The sequence below is a fragment of the Panthera tigris genome, chromosome A3 (genome assembly GCF_018350195.1).
Source record: "Panthera tigris isolate Pti1 chromosome A3, P.tigris_Pti1_mat1.1, whole genome shotgun sequence".
NCBI classification, from domain to species: Eukaryota; Metazoa; Chordata; class Mammalia; order Carnivora; family Felidae; genus Panthera; species Panthera tigris.
This window is the reverse complement of record NC_056662.1, coordinates 54,023,712-54,037,804: the sequence shown is the minus strand read 5'-3', so window position 1 is coordinate 54,037,804 and position 14,093 is coordinate 54,023,712. Positions and strand designations below refer to the sequence as shown.

Below are 14,093 nucleotides of genomic sequence, written 5' to 3'. Positions count from 1 at the left end.
CAGAGAGTCATGACACATGACCTCCTCCTCCAAGACTTCTCCACAGAGCCATCTGACGAAAGAAGAGAGGCTACCTCAATGGGGCAGCAAAGGACAAAAAGTTTAGCGACTCCATCAAATCACTAAAGGGAAATAGAATGCTGTGTGACAGGAGAGACCAGACACTTCTGAAAAGCCTCCCTGAGGACTCCTGCCACCAGAGGCGCCTAGAAAAGATGGAACGCGGCGTGTTTTGGACTCGTCGCAGTCCTGCTCGGCACCAGTCGTCCTGCTGCCGGGTCCCTGGCACAGAAGCTCTGGTGGCGAGGAGACAACACATGAGTTACCACCATCTGCCCACAATAGGTGCTTTCTTGGGCTGGCGAGGACTAGCTTCCCACCTGACACTTGGAGCACTGGCTGCAGCCCAGAAGGCAATCAGTCAAGAAGCTGTTTCTCAGAAAGCTTTTAACAGTTTGCTCTGCAAACAAAGCAGCTCTGATCTCGGGTGTGAACATAGTCAGGGAGGGCAGTGGCTAAAAAAGCTCCAGGAGTGTCCCTGAGGGTGAGGAATTCTCAACCAAGCAGCTGGACTTGAGGGGTTCCTGTGCAGGAACCCCGGGGGCCCAAACAGCAGGCAGAAGGGGAACACGGAGGAGAGGCAGCTTAGCTTTCAGTAACACTAAGCCCACTACTTCCAGAACAAGCCCCAGAGCCCTTGTGCTCATCACAAAGGCAAGCAGCCACTATAAACCCAATCGTTAGCTTGACCAGCACTCATCACACGCCTCCTGGGCACCAGGCACTCTTCTGGCAGCTGGGGACTCGGCCATGAATGAAACTAGATCCTGATTCCAGAGCTGACACTCGAGAGGGGATTGGTGGCTGGAAAAATAATACTTCAGTCAGTGATCAGTGCAGGGAAAACAACAGAAAGCATGGTTAGGAGGGGAGAGTGGCAGGTGGGTGTCATTACATATAGAATGGTCCAGATGAGAGGATGATTGAACAAGGAGATGCCTGGAAGGAATGTGCTCCCTGGAAAGGTAGAAGCAAAAAGCTGGGGTTGCAGAGCAGCGGGGCAAAAAGCTGGGGTATGCAGGGAGGCCCGTGAATCACGCTCTCAGCAGGTGAAAGCTCTCGAGCTTCTACTTATCTTTAAAGGATCCCCTGGCTGCTGGGCAGAGAGCCCCTGACAGGGAGAATGAGCGGCTGGAAGGCCAGGGCAATAAACTGGGAGTGTGTGGCATGAGGGCCAGGGGCAGTGACAGAAGAGGTAGACGGGGCCGGATTCTGAATCTCTCTATGGCAAGACCACCAGGCTGTGCCAATGGAGTAAGAAGGAGAGGAGCCAGGGTGTCCACGGCGTGGCCATCTGCAGGCCCCGAGGCTTGGAACCAGCAGCTGGTAAGTGGGAGGGGGGAGCAGGTGTGTGGCACCCTGAGAAAGGGTTTGGATTCACCTCTCTCCCGCATGTGTGCAGGAAAGTCACCCACAACATGTGTCTTGCCCTGGATCAGGGGGCACATCATCTTGTAACAGGCTCAGCATTTTGTTCTGAATAGGCAGTGGTGTAGCCAACCTAGCCAAGAAGAAATAGGAGCACCACAGGGAACAGCGATCGAGAGCAGAGGCTCCGGCTCCGACTGGCAGCCGCTGTCCGGCCACATAAGCTTGGGCAATTCCTCTAACCTCCATGATTCAGTCTTCCCAGCTGGACAGTGGGCTAATAGAACCTGCGCCCCATACATCTGTCGTGAGCACTGAGTGACTTAATGGAGCTTCAGTCTCCCCATCTGGACAACAGGCTAATAGAATCTGCGTCCCCCACATCTGTCGTGAGCACTGAGTGACTTAATGGATGCAAACATCACTGAATAGGAGACGGTAAATTTACTCTATTGAGAGACAGATGGATGGATACGTATGTACACAGAGCTGTAACGTTCCCTCCGGAATCCACTCAGCTGATAAGCAAACCATCCTGCAGTTTTCAGAGTAACCAGACCCTTATCTACCCTGGATGTCCACCAAACACTGAGCCTGAAAGGACGCAGAGGCTACAGGGCTGGAAGATGTGAGGAAGACAGGAGGAGGAGGAGGAGGAGGAGGAGGAGGAGGAGGAGGAGGAGGAAGGAGGCAGGAGGGCAGAGGAGCAGGAAGAGGAGAGGAAGAGAGAACTGAGGATTGAGCAAAACCAAAGAAAACCATCTGAACTGAATCAGCAAACCCCACACAGAGCAGGCGAGAGCCACTCCTCCCCGAGGAGGCGACAGGGGGTGGTGGAGATGAGCTACCCATCCTGACGCCACAGGGGTATCTGAGGGCATCAGGCGGCTGGTGCTCACCTGTACTCTACGCTTGAACCACTGACCCCAAACCACCAGGGTCCTGAAGCCTCCCAGGTTGAGTGCAACCAGCAGAGGGCATATGGGCGTCACCATGACAACTGCCAAGACTTGCCCCAGACACCTCACTTAGCAATCTGAGGGTCACTGAGGACACACACAGCCCTGGCTACAGCTGGAGGGCCAGAACAGTGTCCAGAAAGGTGGTTGCTGGCAGGCTGGTGCGGCCAGACATACCGAGCAGCATGGACCCAAGCAGCATGGACCAGGCTGTAGCCCGCACACTAGACTATCTGTGCGCCTGGAGAACAAGCCCACCAGGTTCTGCTGCTTCTCTTCCGGGTTCTAGCCCTGCGCCTTCCCTCCTCGTCACTAAGGGCAGCAGGATGTGCCCCGCGCAAAGGGACAACTGCGGGAAAATTATTCCCTGAACCAAGAGGCACTGCTCCTTTGTCACTTGCTGGCAGACTGCCAACTTTTTCTGCCCCCACCCGAGGCCCGCACAAACCGTGAGCGGCTCGCCCTGTAGCGCCTGCAGGATGAAGTTGCTGACGACCCGGCCGTCGTTCATGTGCATGCGTGGCCCAAAGGTGTTGAAGATCCTGGCCACCCGCACTTCCACGCCTTCCTGGAACAGCAGAAGAGGACGTGAGATGCAGTTCACTTTGTGTTTCTGGTGCCCGGCCCATAAAGGAAGTCTGAAAATGTCTGGCTTTTTGCTCCCAGATGAGGGTGGTTTTCTGGTTCAGTCTACATGATGCATTCGTTAACAAATATGAGGACTGCACACAGTTATACCAAACTCAAATGTGTCCCCAATCCCACTATCAGGCCACTGGCATCAACCCTCTGCCAGAAAACCTGAGAGGTAGCTAAACAGTACAAGGGGAAAACACGTTTGGAGAAAAATTTTTTCCCAGCAAATAAATATCTATTTCCCAAATAGGACCATGCCATGCATAGTCCTTTATAATCTTCTTCACACAGTATTTCCTGCAGGTTTACTAGTCAATAGTGATTTAAATGTCAATGAATGTTTAATAGCTGATTTGAAGAAAAACAAGCAAATACTTTATCCTGGAAAAGAAGGGACATACGGGTATTCTTTTGAAGAGCCACGCTGTCTTACACTCCCAATCTGGTCCACTGGAAAACTTGTTTTAGTGAAAACCTAAAGACAATCTGGCACCCCCTGTAGGTTGGTATCTAAAAGACCTGGAAAGATACATGCCAACATTATTTAAAATGGCTGTCTCTACATGGTCGGATTACAGGTGCTCACTTTCTTCTACGTGTTTTTTAAATCTATTTTTGTTCCAATAAATATGTATTACTTCTTTTTTATAGTAAGATAAATTTTTTTAATTTTATTTTTTATTTTTTAAAACGTACATCCAAATTAGTTACATATGTGAAACAATGATTTCATGAGTAGATTCCTTAATGCCCCTTACCCATTTAGCCCATCCCCCCCCAACCCTTCTCATAACCCTCAGTTTGTTCTCCATATTTATGAGTCTCTTCTGTTTTGTTCCCCTCCCTGTTTTTATATTATTTTTGTTTCCCTTCCCTTACGTTCAACTGTTTTGTCTCTTAAAGTCCTCATATGAGTGAAGTCATATGATTTTTGTCTTTCTCTGATTAATTTTACTTAGCATAATACCCTCCAGTTCCATCCACGTAGTTGCAAATGGCAAGATTTCATTCTTTTTGATTGCCGAGTAATACTCCGTTGTCTATAATATACCGCATTTTTTAAACCATTCATCCATCAACGGACATTTGGGCTCTTTCCATACTTTGGCTATTGTTGATAGTGCTGCTATAATCATGGGAAATATGTAGTACTTTTGTGATCAAGAAAAGTATATTTTCAAATCTATAATCAGGAAAGTTTTTTTTTAATGGTTTTATTGACTTTTGAGAGAGAGAGAGAGAGAGAGAGAGAGAGGGAGGGAGGGAGGGAATATGAATGAATGGGGGAGGGGCACGGAGAGAGGGAGACACAGAATCTGAAGCAGGCTCCAGGCTCTGAGCTGTCAGCACAGAGTCTGATGCAGGGCTCGAACTCACGAGCAGTGAGATCATTACCTGAGCCGAAGTCAGATGCTTAACCAACTGAGCCACCCGGGTGCCCCCAGGAAAGTACATTTTTAAACCCCAAAAGGCTTCTCTAAACTATCTCACGCAATTCTTAATTTCACAGGCTACTTTTTCATGAATCAAAAAGTTAAATGTTTTGGGGCGCCTGAGGGGCTCAGTTGTTTAAGTGTCCGACTCTTGATTTCTGCTCAGGTCATGCTCTCACGGTCAGTAGATGGAGCCCCATATCAGGCTCTGTGCTGCGTGCGCAGCCTGCTTGAGATTTTCCCTCTGGCCCTCCCCTGTGCATGTGCTCATGTGTGCTCTCGGTCTCTCTCAAAAAAAAGTTAAATGTTTGCATTACACCCTGAATTAGTGGACTTCCACAGCATCTGTGTCTCTAATTTGTTTCACCCATTAGACTACAGACACGTATTTTCCAGGCGTCTGAGGACAGGCAGGATGGCAGCGTGAGGCCCAGGGGCTCATGTGCCCTCCAACTCCACTTGTTCTCACTGAGCTGCACTATTCTTTGGAGAGGAACAGTACGTACCTCACAGGGGGATCATAAAAAGGAAGCCGGTCCTGCATAACGCTTGGCACGGGCCTGGCAGCCAAAAGCAGTAGTTGCTATTGTGTTTACTTGACCAGAAAGTTCTTATCTTTTCTAATTCTACTGCCTCAGATCTGGCACAGGCTAGGAGCCAATGGACCCTCAGCTAACCGGGCTGATTATGCACAGACTTCACCACCACTGGGATGACTGAGAGGTGATGAGCTACAGTGTCCCAAGGGTCCATGAGGTCTCCCTGTGGCTGGAACCACCTGGCTGGCCACCTCTGCTCACGGCAGCCTTATCTCTGTCCCAGTTGCTAGACAAACATTAGCAATTTTATGGGCACCAAGATGTGAAACTGCTGGGAAGCATGGATCCAGCAAACAGCTCACTTCTAGAAACCAGAAGGCTACATTTTTGCTAGGGCCTCCCAGCAATACATTATAATGTTCACATGAGCTACTCAGAGTTTTAGGATTAAGGTATGAGCTCTAATTCTAGGTCCATGAATAAATCATTCTTTTCTGTACTGAACTAACCAGAAAATATTTCCAAAATGGGGTGAGGGGGAGAAAGAAGCAGAGATGTTGACCTCAGTAGAAAAGAACTCGAAAAGTAGCCACTTGCATTTAATTGTTAAGATGAGGAAAGATCAGAAGTGGATGAATATGACATTATTCTAGAAAAAGACTGGAAAAGCCTCAGCAAATTTACAAGAGCCAAACCCACGTGCCCAGCAGGGGGAAGCTCGTGGGCTATACAAGGTTTGCAACAAATCAGATGCTTTCATCCTCTGAACTTTATCCTCTGGAACAACCTTCCAGAACAAGGCCTTATAAAAGCCGTGTTCTGAAGACACGAACTGACCAGGATGTAAAGGAGCCTGTTTTTATGGTTTTCCCATTTGGGTTATAAACTTAGGTGCTATAGGACAATGCCTCTGGATAGGTGTGGTTGCCAGGATAGCCACCTCACCTTTCCGAGAATTCGAGCTCTGAAACATGAAATCCATAGCTCTCAAATGAAATCAACATAAACCCAAGGCTCATGCAACATAAGACCCGCTCTCCTATCATGCAGTGGCTCTGGAGTTTGCATACTGCCTCCTCAGGACACAAAGGCCACCCCCATTCTGCACGCACAGTCTAACAGCCCTCCTCCCCTGCTATCCTGCAGGGCCCTTGCATGACAGGGTGGACAGTCAACAGATACTGACACGGCTGCTTATGGTGGCAGCTTGGTGGGTGGACACATACGCACCTTGGAGGAAGGTATAATTACTCCCCGTCTCACACCTGAGGAAAGGGCCAGTGTCTGACACAAAGCCTACTTCCCTGGATGAAACCCCAGAAGGTGCCTACAGGCTGCAATGCCTCTTCGGGGAGACCCTCCTCTGAAGGACCAATGAGCAAACTCATGCACAAACTCCTAATTCATATTCAACCTTCCGTCTGCCAGGGACAGAGTCGTGGTGACTACCGCGCTAGTGCGTGACTTTCCACCATGGCATGTTGCAGGATCTCTGCACACGCACACGCGTGCGTGCACACACACACCAGCAACCCGGAAAAGGAACTGCCGAGTCTTTCAGAATGGCTGGGTTTCACTGTGTCCGTGGTTTTGTCCTGGGTGGGGATCAGGAGTCATTCACTTAGGACTCCGAGCATCAGGAAGCTTTTTATCAAGCATTAGGGCGACTCCTCTAAGTTTGAGACACAGCAACACAAAACCAGTGGAAACCTAAGAGAAGACAATGCTTGGGGTGCCACCCGAGTGAGCATATGTAAGCACACGTAGGTAAAGAACACGTGGCTTGCTTTGATAACTGGGCTTTGGAAACCGTGGCCAGACTGCAGTAATACACAACCCCAGATGGTAAGTTGGCATCAGAAGGTCTCTTCCCCTATTTCTAGGGCCCAAGAAGGGTGAAGGGTTTGGTAGGCAGGCCTGACTGATCAACCAGTGGTAACTCAAGAGATACAGTGAGGGAACAAAGACTCCTCCCTCCCCAAATATCTCCAGAGGACAGAAATGCTGCCAGCAGGGATTAAATGAGCTCTCCCTCAAACGCTCTCTTTTAAAATGCAATCATTGCTTGGCAACTACTGTCGCCAGCTACTGAACAACACAGCATGATCACAGTCACTGTCTTCGCTGATGGCAGGTGCCGGAGGACAGAACACAGAAGCCCTGCTTCGAGAGAGCAGGTGCCGACCAAGAGCTGACCATCTGCCACCCGCTCCGTGGTTGTGGGCAGCCTGCTCGGAAGGCAGGGATGGGGACAGGAGAAATAAGAAATGCTCCTGGATACGACGGGCCTGACTCTGTGATGCTTCCATAATCCTCCTGACACCGCTGGGAGAAGTGCACTCACGTCCCAAGAGCAATAGGATCATGAGGCCCTGAACAGTGACCTGGGTAATTCCCCTACGACCCCTCCTAAATGCATCCTGATGAGGTCTGCAGGCCGTTACAGAACACAGAGCAGTCTTGCCGTGCAGGGTTCTCCAAAGTGCTAAAAAGTTCCAATTCGCTCTCAGTGGTGGCGGAGGGAGGAGGACACACAAGGTCAGGGGCCGCTAGCTACGTGTCTGCCTGGCAATCACTCTCAACAGCCCTGCTTTGGTCTTAACAATCAGCCCAGAGTGTTCGCTGTGCAGCGCATGGTGAAGCCAGGAGGGGTAAGTACTACTCTGCCAGTTTCCGGCTGGGACTTGTGGGGTGTGGAGGGCCAGGTGCTCAGCGAGTAAGCCATGGAGCCAGGAGACAGGACAAGGCTGGCACTGGACAACTCCAGGCCACGAGTCTTGACCCCTACGGGTGAATACTACCTTCAAACATTTGACTTATAAGCTGCTTGCTGAATATATATTTTTCAAACTAAAACATATATACCAACTATGTAATTTTTTAAAAGTACCCTGGGGTGCCTCAGTGGCTCAGTCGGTTAAGCGTCCGGCTTCAGCTCAGGTCATGATCTCACAGTTCATGAGTTCAAGCCCCACGTCAGACTCTGTGCTGACAGCTCAGAGCCTGGAGCCTGCTTCGGATTCTGTGTCTCCCTCTCTTTCTGCCCTTCCCCTGCTCACATTCTGTGTGTGTGTCTCTCTCTCTCTCAAGAATAAATAAATATTAAAAAAAATTAAAACAAAAAAGTACCCTGATGTCACAAAATAAAACAAAACCCAAAAGGCCACTGGACTCGATGATTTCTGAGTTTTCAGTCTTTCTGCTTGGCCAATCTATGGTTTTATGAATGGTGGCTTGTTTTGCAGACCCAGTCCTGTAGGTGGGCCACAGACCCCAGAGAGTCAGAGTCACGTGGGGCCATGAGCTCAACTGCACACCAACCACTGACCACAGCGAGTGGACAAGTCCCCACATTTGAAGTCCCCAGATTCATCCATGTGCACAAAGAACGCAGACCTTAATTCCTCCCTGACAAGTTCAAAGGACAGGTTTCCCCTGGGATCCAGAAGTAGAGTGTTTCTATGAAACCCTTCATAAGCTGGGATGACATAAAACAAAGAAGCAATTACCATGAATTTATATGGGAAAATTTTTGAGCGTTCCCGGACTCCAAAAGTAACCTCTCTTTGCCTTTTCTGATACCCAAGGACACACCTTGCTAACATGAACAGAATAAACCGAGACAAAGCCCAGATGGTCCCGGACACAGGTCAAGGCTCTGGCACCTGGCGCGATGCTGAGATGCTGTGTGTGGCTTCTGGGTAAGGCGCTCGGGGAGGGTGGGGGGGTGGGGGGGTGGGGGGGGGTGGGGGGAGGGCTCACAGCCTCTGTAACGGCTCGATGAAAAACCAACCCTGAATGCTATTTTTGCCTTTCACATGTTTTTGTAAAGGTGACGATCCTGTTTGGGTTCCATCTCATTCCACCCCCTGGAAGAAGACTCACGGGAGCTTCTCCTTCTGTAAAGGATGTGTCCTGAAACGTGTACGTGTGATAGATTTTTCTGGGAAGTCAGGTTCTATTTAGAATATGTTAGCATATTTCCATACATGAAAACAAACTCAGGATTCTGAGAATCTTTTGGAAAAGGGAAAATCGTCCTTTAGATCTTTAGAAAAAGATCTCTAAAATCTTTAGACCAAGATTATTCATGCCTCTTTTCATCTTGATTATATTCTCCATCCTTATCTATTGGATTTATTCAGAGTAAGATACAACCACATACCATATGGGGTCTTCCCAATGAAGTGACAACTGACACTTCAGAGGAGATGTGTCATGTAAAAAAAAAAAAAAAAAGAGTTTAAGTTATTGAAATAACTAAGTAAAAATATGCCAAAGGATGATGGTTTATCCTTCTCTCTGGTCATTCTTTTTTCATCTGTTTCCAGACAGCGTAAATCGTACACCTGAAGCTTTGAATGTATCTTGCTATCTTGAAAGGCTGAATTTATAACTATAAACTGGCACAGTTCCTTGGTGGTTAACCTCACCGCTCTATCAGCGGCTGGTCATTCCAGAGCAATGCCGTGTGGACTGCCGGCCCAGGTGTCCTCACTGAGTGCGTGTGCTTCAGGGCAGCGCCGACGCCCGTGGACTCAGAGCTGCACCTTCTCTTGCCCAGCCAAGCTCCCTCACCCGCGATGCCCCACCGGGACCACCAGGAAAGGGCCAAGGAGCACGCGCTGCCGCCAGTGTGGGTCCTGACTCCACTTACAGGCGAGGGAGCTAAGAACAAGTTTTGTAGCCCACCTTCCCATCTGGAAAATGGGCCACCCACCCCTACTTCAAAGGCATCATGAGAATGAGGGGATATTAAACAGACTAAGCCCTACAGACTGAGCCCTAACAGAGGCCAGCACACCGCAGGCCCTCACAGCCCACAGGGTCCGGCTCCTCTGCGCCACCCAGAACAGGCCTGCAGGGCAGCACCTCCAGAACTGCGGGGCACTGAACTGAGCACTTAGGGTCCACAAGGGCTACATCCACTAAGGAAGCACAAGCAGCAGCAAAGTCAGAGTTCTGAAAATCAGTCACTTGGGAGTGAGAACCCCAAAGATGGTCTGATTTGCCCCAGACCAGGCCACACCCAGAGGGGCCAACACTGACTCCCTCAGACCAGGCCACACCCAGAGGAGCCAACCCCATATGCACAGGAAGTGTCCGACCTACTCTTTCTCAGAGCTAATATAATAATCCCGAGTAAAAGATTTTACTTGGGTCCTAAACGTTTACATCCTTCACAGTCTTCACATGGCGGCGTTTATTTGTTTTGTCCTTATTTTTATCTCTGGATGGGATTACGGGTAACAATTTTTCTTCCTTCCTGCTCATCTGTGTTTTCTTATTTTCTATTCCTGGCCCTGCATCCTGCCAGAGCAGCAACACAAAACACTTTTCGACTGCAGGAAATGCACCAATGTTTCTCTCCTCCTCCTCAGCATGGATTCAGACTAAGGAGGGAGAGAGAACCCGTAGGGGGCCCAGTTGTGGACCCATGGCTCTCCCTGCAAGGAAGCAGAGTTATTTGTAAGGCAAATAGTAGTGGGGTGAAGGTGGGAAGCCCATGCTGTGCCTTCTTCACAGGCCTCTCAGAACTCGGGCAAGGCCAGTGACCTCTGCCCCAGTGCATGGCCCTTGGCTGTGCTGTCCACACATCAAGAGGCATGACCTCTACTTGTCTGCTGTGCGGCCACCAGAACCAGACATGACCTTGCCACCCAGAGGCACGGCCACTCCCTGACCTAATGGCTACCCCACAGGAGCAGGAGCAGTGCTACGGCGGAAGTGCATCACATCTGCTTACGAGTCCCAACTGGCCACAAGGGGCATGTGTTATTTCCAGATGACAGTGACTGTAACACTCACCCAACACGAGTCCTTGGACAGGTGTGCCAAACAATGTGATGAGTCTGGACAAGTCTACAGGCCACTAGGTGCTGTCAGCCGAGACCCCAAGCTTCTCAAAAGCACAGAGCCTTTCTTCTACAAGGCGTTCTGAGACCTAGTACCAGGACATAGTTCCCACAGGTAGAGCCCCTGGTGTTCCAGTGAGAAGCACACGATTAACTTGACCATGGATGTGACTCTTCCATCCACACAACACTCGTCTGCTGGGGCCTTCGGTGTGTGAAGCACATCCCAGACATTCCACAGTAAAGGCATCATTCAAGTGAGGGACTGTCCTTCACCAGGACAGCCCCTGCAATGCAGGGACACCCTCTTGACAGGGCTCTTATCAGGGACACTTAGGCACAAACCAACTGTACACACAAGGAGCTTCTAATGGGAACATGAGTTTACAGTTTTCAGAGTAATGCTACTTGTGCCATTAACCTCCCAAGACCTCCGTGAGCAGAAACATAAATGCTGACAGATCCAGATTTATCTAGATGCTACATTCCCGATATCATGAGCCAGATGAATCGGATGCAATGGTAGTTTGTGTTTTTGAAATGAGTACCCTAGCTAGTGTGTGGATGTGTATCACAGTTCCTGGCATACAGTCGGTGCTCAATAAATGCTGGCTATATTATTACTATCACAATTACCATGAGCTCATACCTTGAGGAGATAGCTATTCCCTATAGACACTCCTTAGACTCACTGAATAAAAGTTCAATTAAAATGACCTATTTGCCCACCAGCTTTAACCTATCTAAAAATTCACTAAGAAACACCACAAGAATGAAAGCAAAAGAAAACAGTTGAGAAACACAAGTCTTCAAACTCTATACAATAAAATCGCAACACGTGCCCCTTAAGAACACAGGTTAGTTTTCTCAAGTACCAACATATCCAGACATTGTTCTCTGTACCTGGGAGGCCATCTTATGTACATTTTATTTTAATATTTATTTATTTTTGCGAGAGAGAGAGCCAGAGTGAGAGCAGGGGAGGGGCAGAGAGAGAGGGAGACACAGAATCTGAAAGACTCCAGGCTCTGAGCTGTCAGCACAGAGCCCGATGTGGGGCTCAAACTCACAGACTGCGAGATCATGACCTGAGCCGAAGTCGGACACTTAACTGACTTAGCCACCCAGATGCCCCGGGAGGCAATCTTAAATTGTGGGGTCAAGGTATTCTGGACTCAAGAATGAGAAAGTTATGCCCTTTCTATAACTGATTAATGCTTCTCCTTTTTTAAAATAATTTTTTTAATGTTTATTTATTTTTGAGAGAGAGAGCATGAGCAGGGGAGGGGCAGAGACGGGGGGAGACAGAAGATCCGATAGAACAGAGCCCAGTGCAGGGCTTGAACTCACAAACTGTTGAGATCATGACCTGAGCCAAAGTCTGACGCTTCTGAAGACTGAGCCACCCAGGCATCCACTGATTAATGTTTCTTAAAATAAATGGATAATACAAGCCGATTGCCCAAAGTAGCTTAGAAAGCAATTAGTTTTGCTTCTGGCTGAGAAAAAAGACAGAATAAATATATGCCCACATAGACAGAGGTTATTTTATAGGTTTTTAATGTTGGTATTTCACTAAAAATATAAGGGAAAAAACCCCTCCTGACAACTCTCCTCTGAAAAAAAGAAAGATGCTCAGGGACACTCAGCGCCGGGCACATTGACAATGCCTCTCCCCTCATGCAACGTGCACTGCCATCTGAGGTCGCCTGCTGCTCCCAGGGACAGGCAATCAAGTCTCTAAGTCCTAGGAGTATGGGCCACACCATCTGACTGCAGTCCACAATGATTTATGCCCATATCCCTCCCTCTACTAGAGGGCATGTCTGGGGGGACCTCAGAAAGCTGGTCCAAGCTCAGGGACAGTGACCAAGGAAAGGATGGACTACTCTGGGTCCTTGCCTGGAGGCAGAGCTGGGGTGGGAACCGAGGCCCTCCACCTCTTGGTCAGTGGGCTCTTTTGGCTACACCATGTGGGTGACCAGATCTGCCCCATGACACCATTCATGGGAGAAACCTCCAGTAGAGCAATGAATAATTAAGAAGGCAGGAAACAGTATGAAATAAATATAAACAACAATTCCTAAGGAAGTTCAAATTAAAGCAATAATAAATTCATTTGCAGACCTATTAAATAACTCAGAAGAAAAGTAAACAACAACAAAAATAAACTTCACTAATTTGAAGGCTTCAGGAAAACACAGGCACTTACTAACTGCTGATGGGCAATTAGGCAATAAAGAAATGTACCATTCATAGTCATGTAACAGCATTCCAAACCAAAGAATGTATCTCCAGGAAACTGTTTTTTAAAACGGACATACACGGGAAAAGCTGCTGATAATACTATTAATTTACAGTAGTGGGAAACTAAACTCTCCCAGTAGCCACTTAATCACGGCGTTTCATTCCTGTATGGTGCTTTGCATTTGACAGGACAGGTGCTCCATGTGTCTACACCCCAAGCCCCCCAGGATGCGGTTCGATACCTGCTTCATGTAGGCATAGCACATGGTCTCGGCAACGCGCTTCCCTTCATCGTAGCAGGCTCGGGGTCCTATTGGATTCACGTGGCCCCAGTAATCTTCACTCTGAGGGTGGACTTCAGGATCTGTGAGTGCAGGAAAGTGAGACCATGTGTTCATCAAGCTTGTATGCATCGTGAACAATGAATATTTACGATGCAAGAGACTGCTCTAGAAAGACCAGGGTAAACATTTACAAATGGAGAGACCCTGATCAATGTTGCACTGCCCATTCTCTAAGTTCCAGTGGGACAGGCTGGACAGTACTTTTACAGGGGAAGAAATAAAGTAAAAGACCAGGGTTCTCTCAACTGCAAGCCCCTCTCCCGTAAACTGTTCTTAACACTTAATTATACAAGCTATAATTAAATGTAATCTACGTGAAGGGATGTATGGTTCAACTTTATATTTATAAAATATGTAATTACAGCAAAGCCTGTACTTCTTGAAATAACTTCAGGAGCACCTCTGTGGAACACAAGGACTTCCCCACGTGCCAACAACCCTAGAACAAACTCGAGAGCCTCAATGAGACATTAGTACCCTGGTCTGTGTAGGTGGAAGGACGGAGCGTCCCTAAGGCAAATGACCGCTTGTTCCCTTAGCACACATTTTATATTTCCCAACTTTTGTTTCTCTGGTGTGTAAATCAATCACATTTTAAGATGTGCCAAAGGCACAGACCATTTAAAGAAACCTAGTAACAAATTCTTTTTTA

The 14,093-nt window shown here is 48.3% G+C and overlaps 1 protein-coding gene across 6 annotated transcripts in view; it reads right to left on the bottom strand.

The window, feature by feature from the left end:
- Window positions 1-14,093, bottom strand: part of UXS1 (UDP-glucuronate decarboxylase 1) — a 95,731-nt gene that overhangs the window by 14,461 nt on the left and 67,177 nt on the right. For all 6 annotated transcript variants that reach the window (XM_042981060.1, XM_042981061.1, XM_015544605.2 and 3 more), the window contains 2 exons: window positions 13,340-13,461; window positions 2,836-2,955 (listed from right to left, as the gene is read on the bottom strand). In XM_042981060.1, the coding sequence (XP_042836994.1) occupies window positions 2,836-2,955; window positions 13,340-13,461 (242 nt within the window). The remainder of the gene's footprint in view (window positions 1-2,835; window positions 2,956-13,339; window positions 13,462-14,093) is intronic.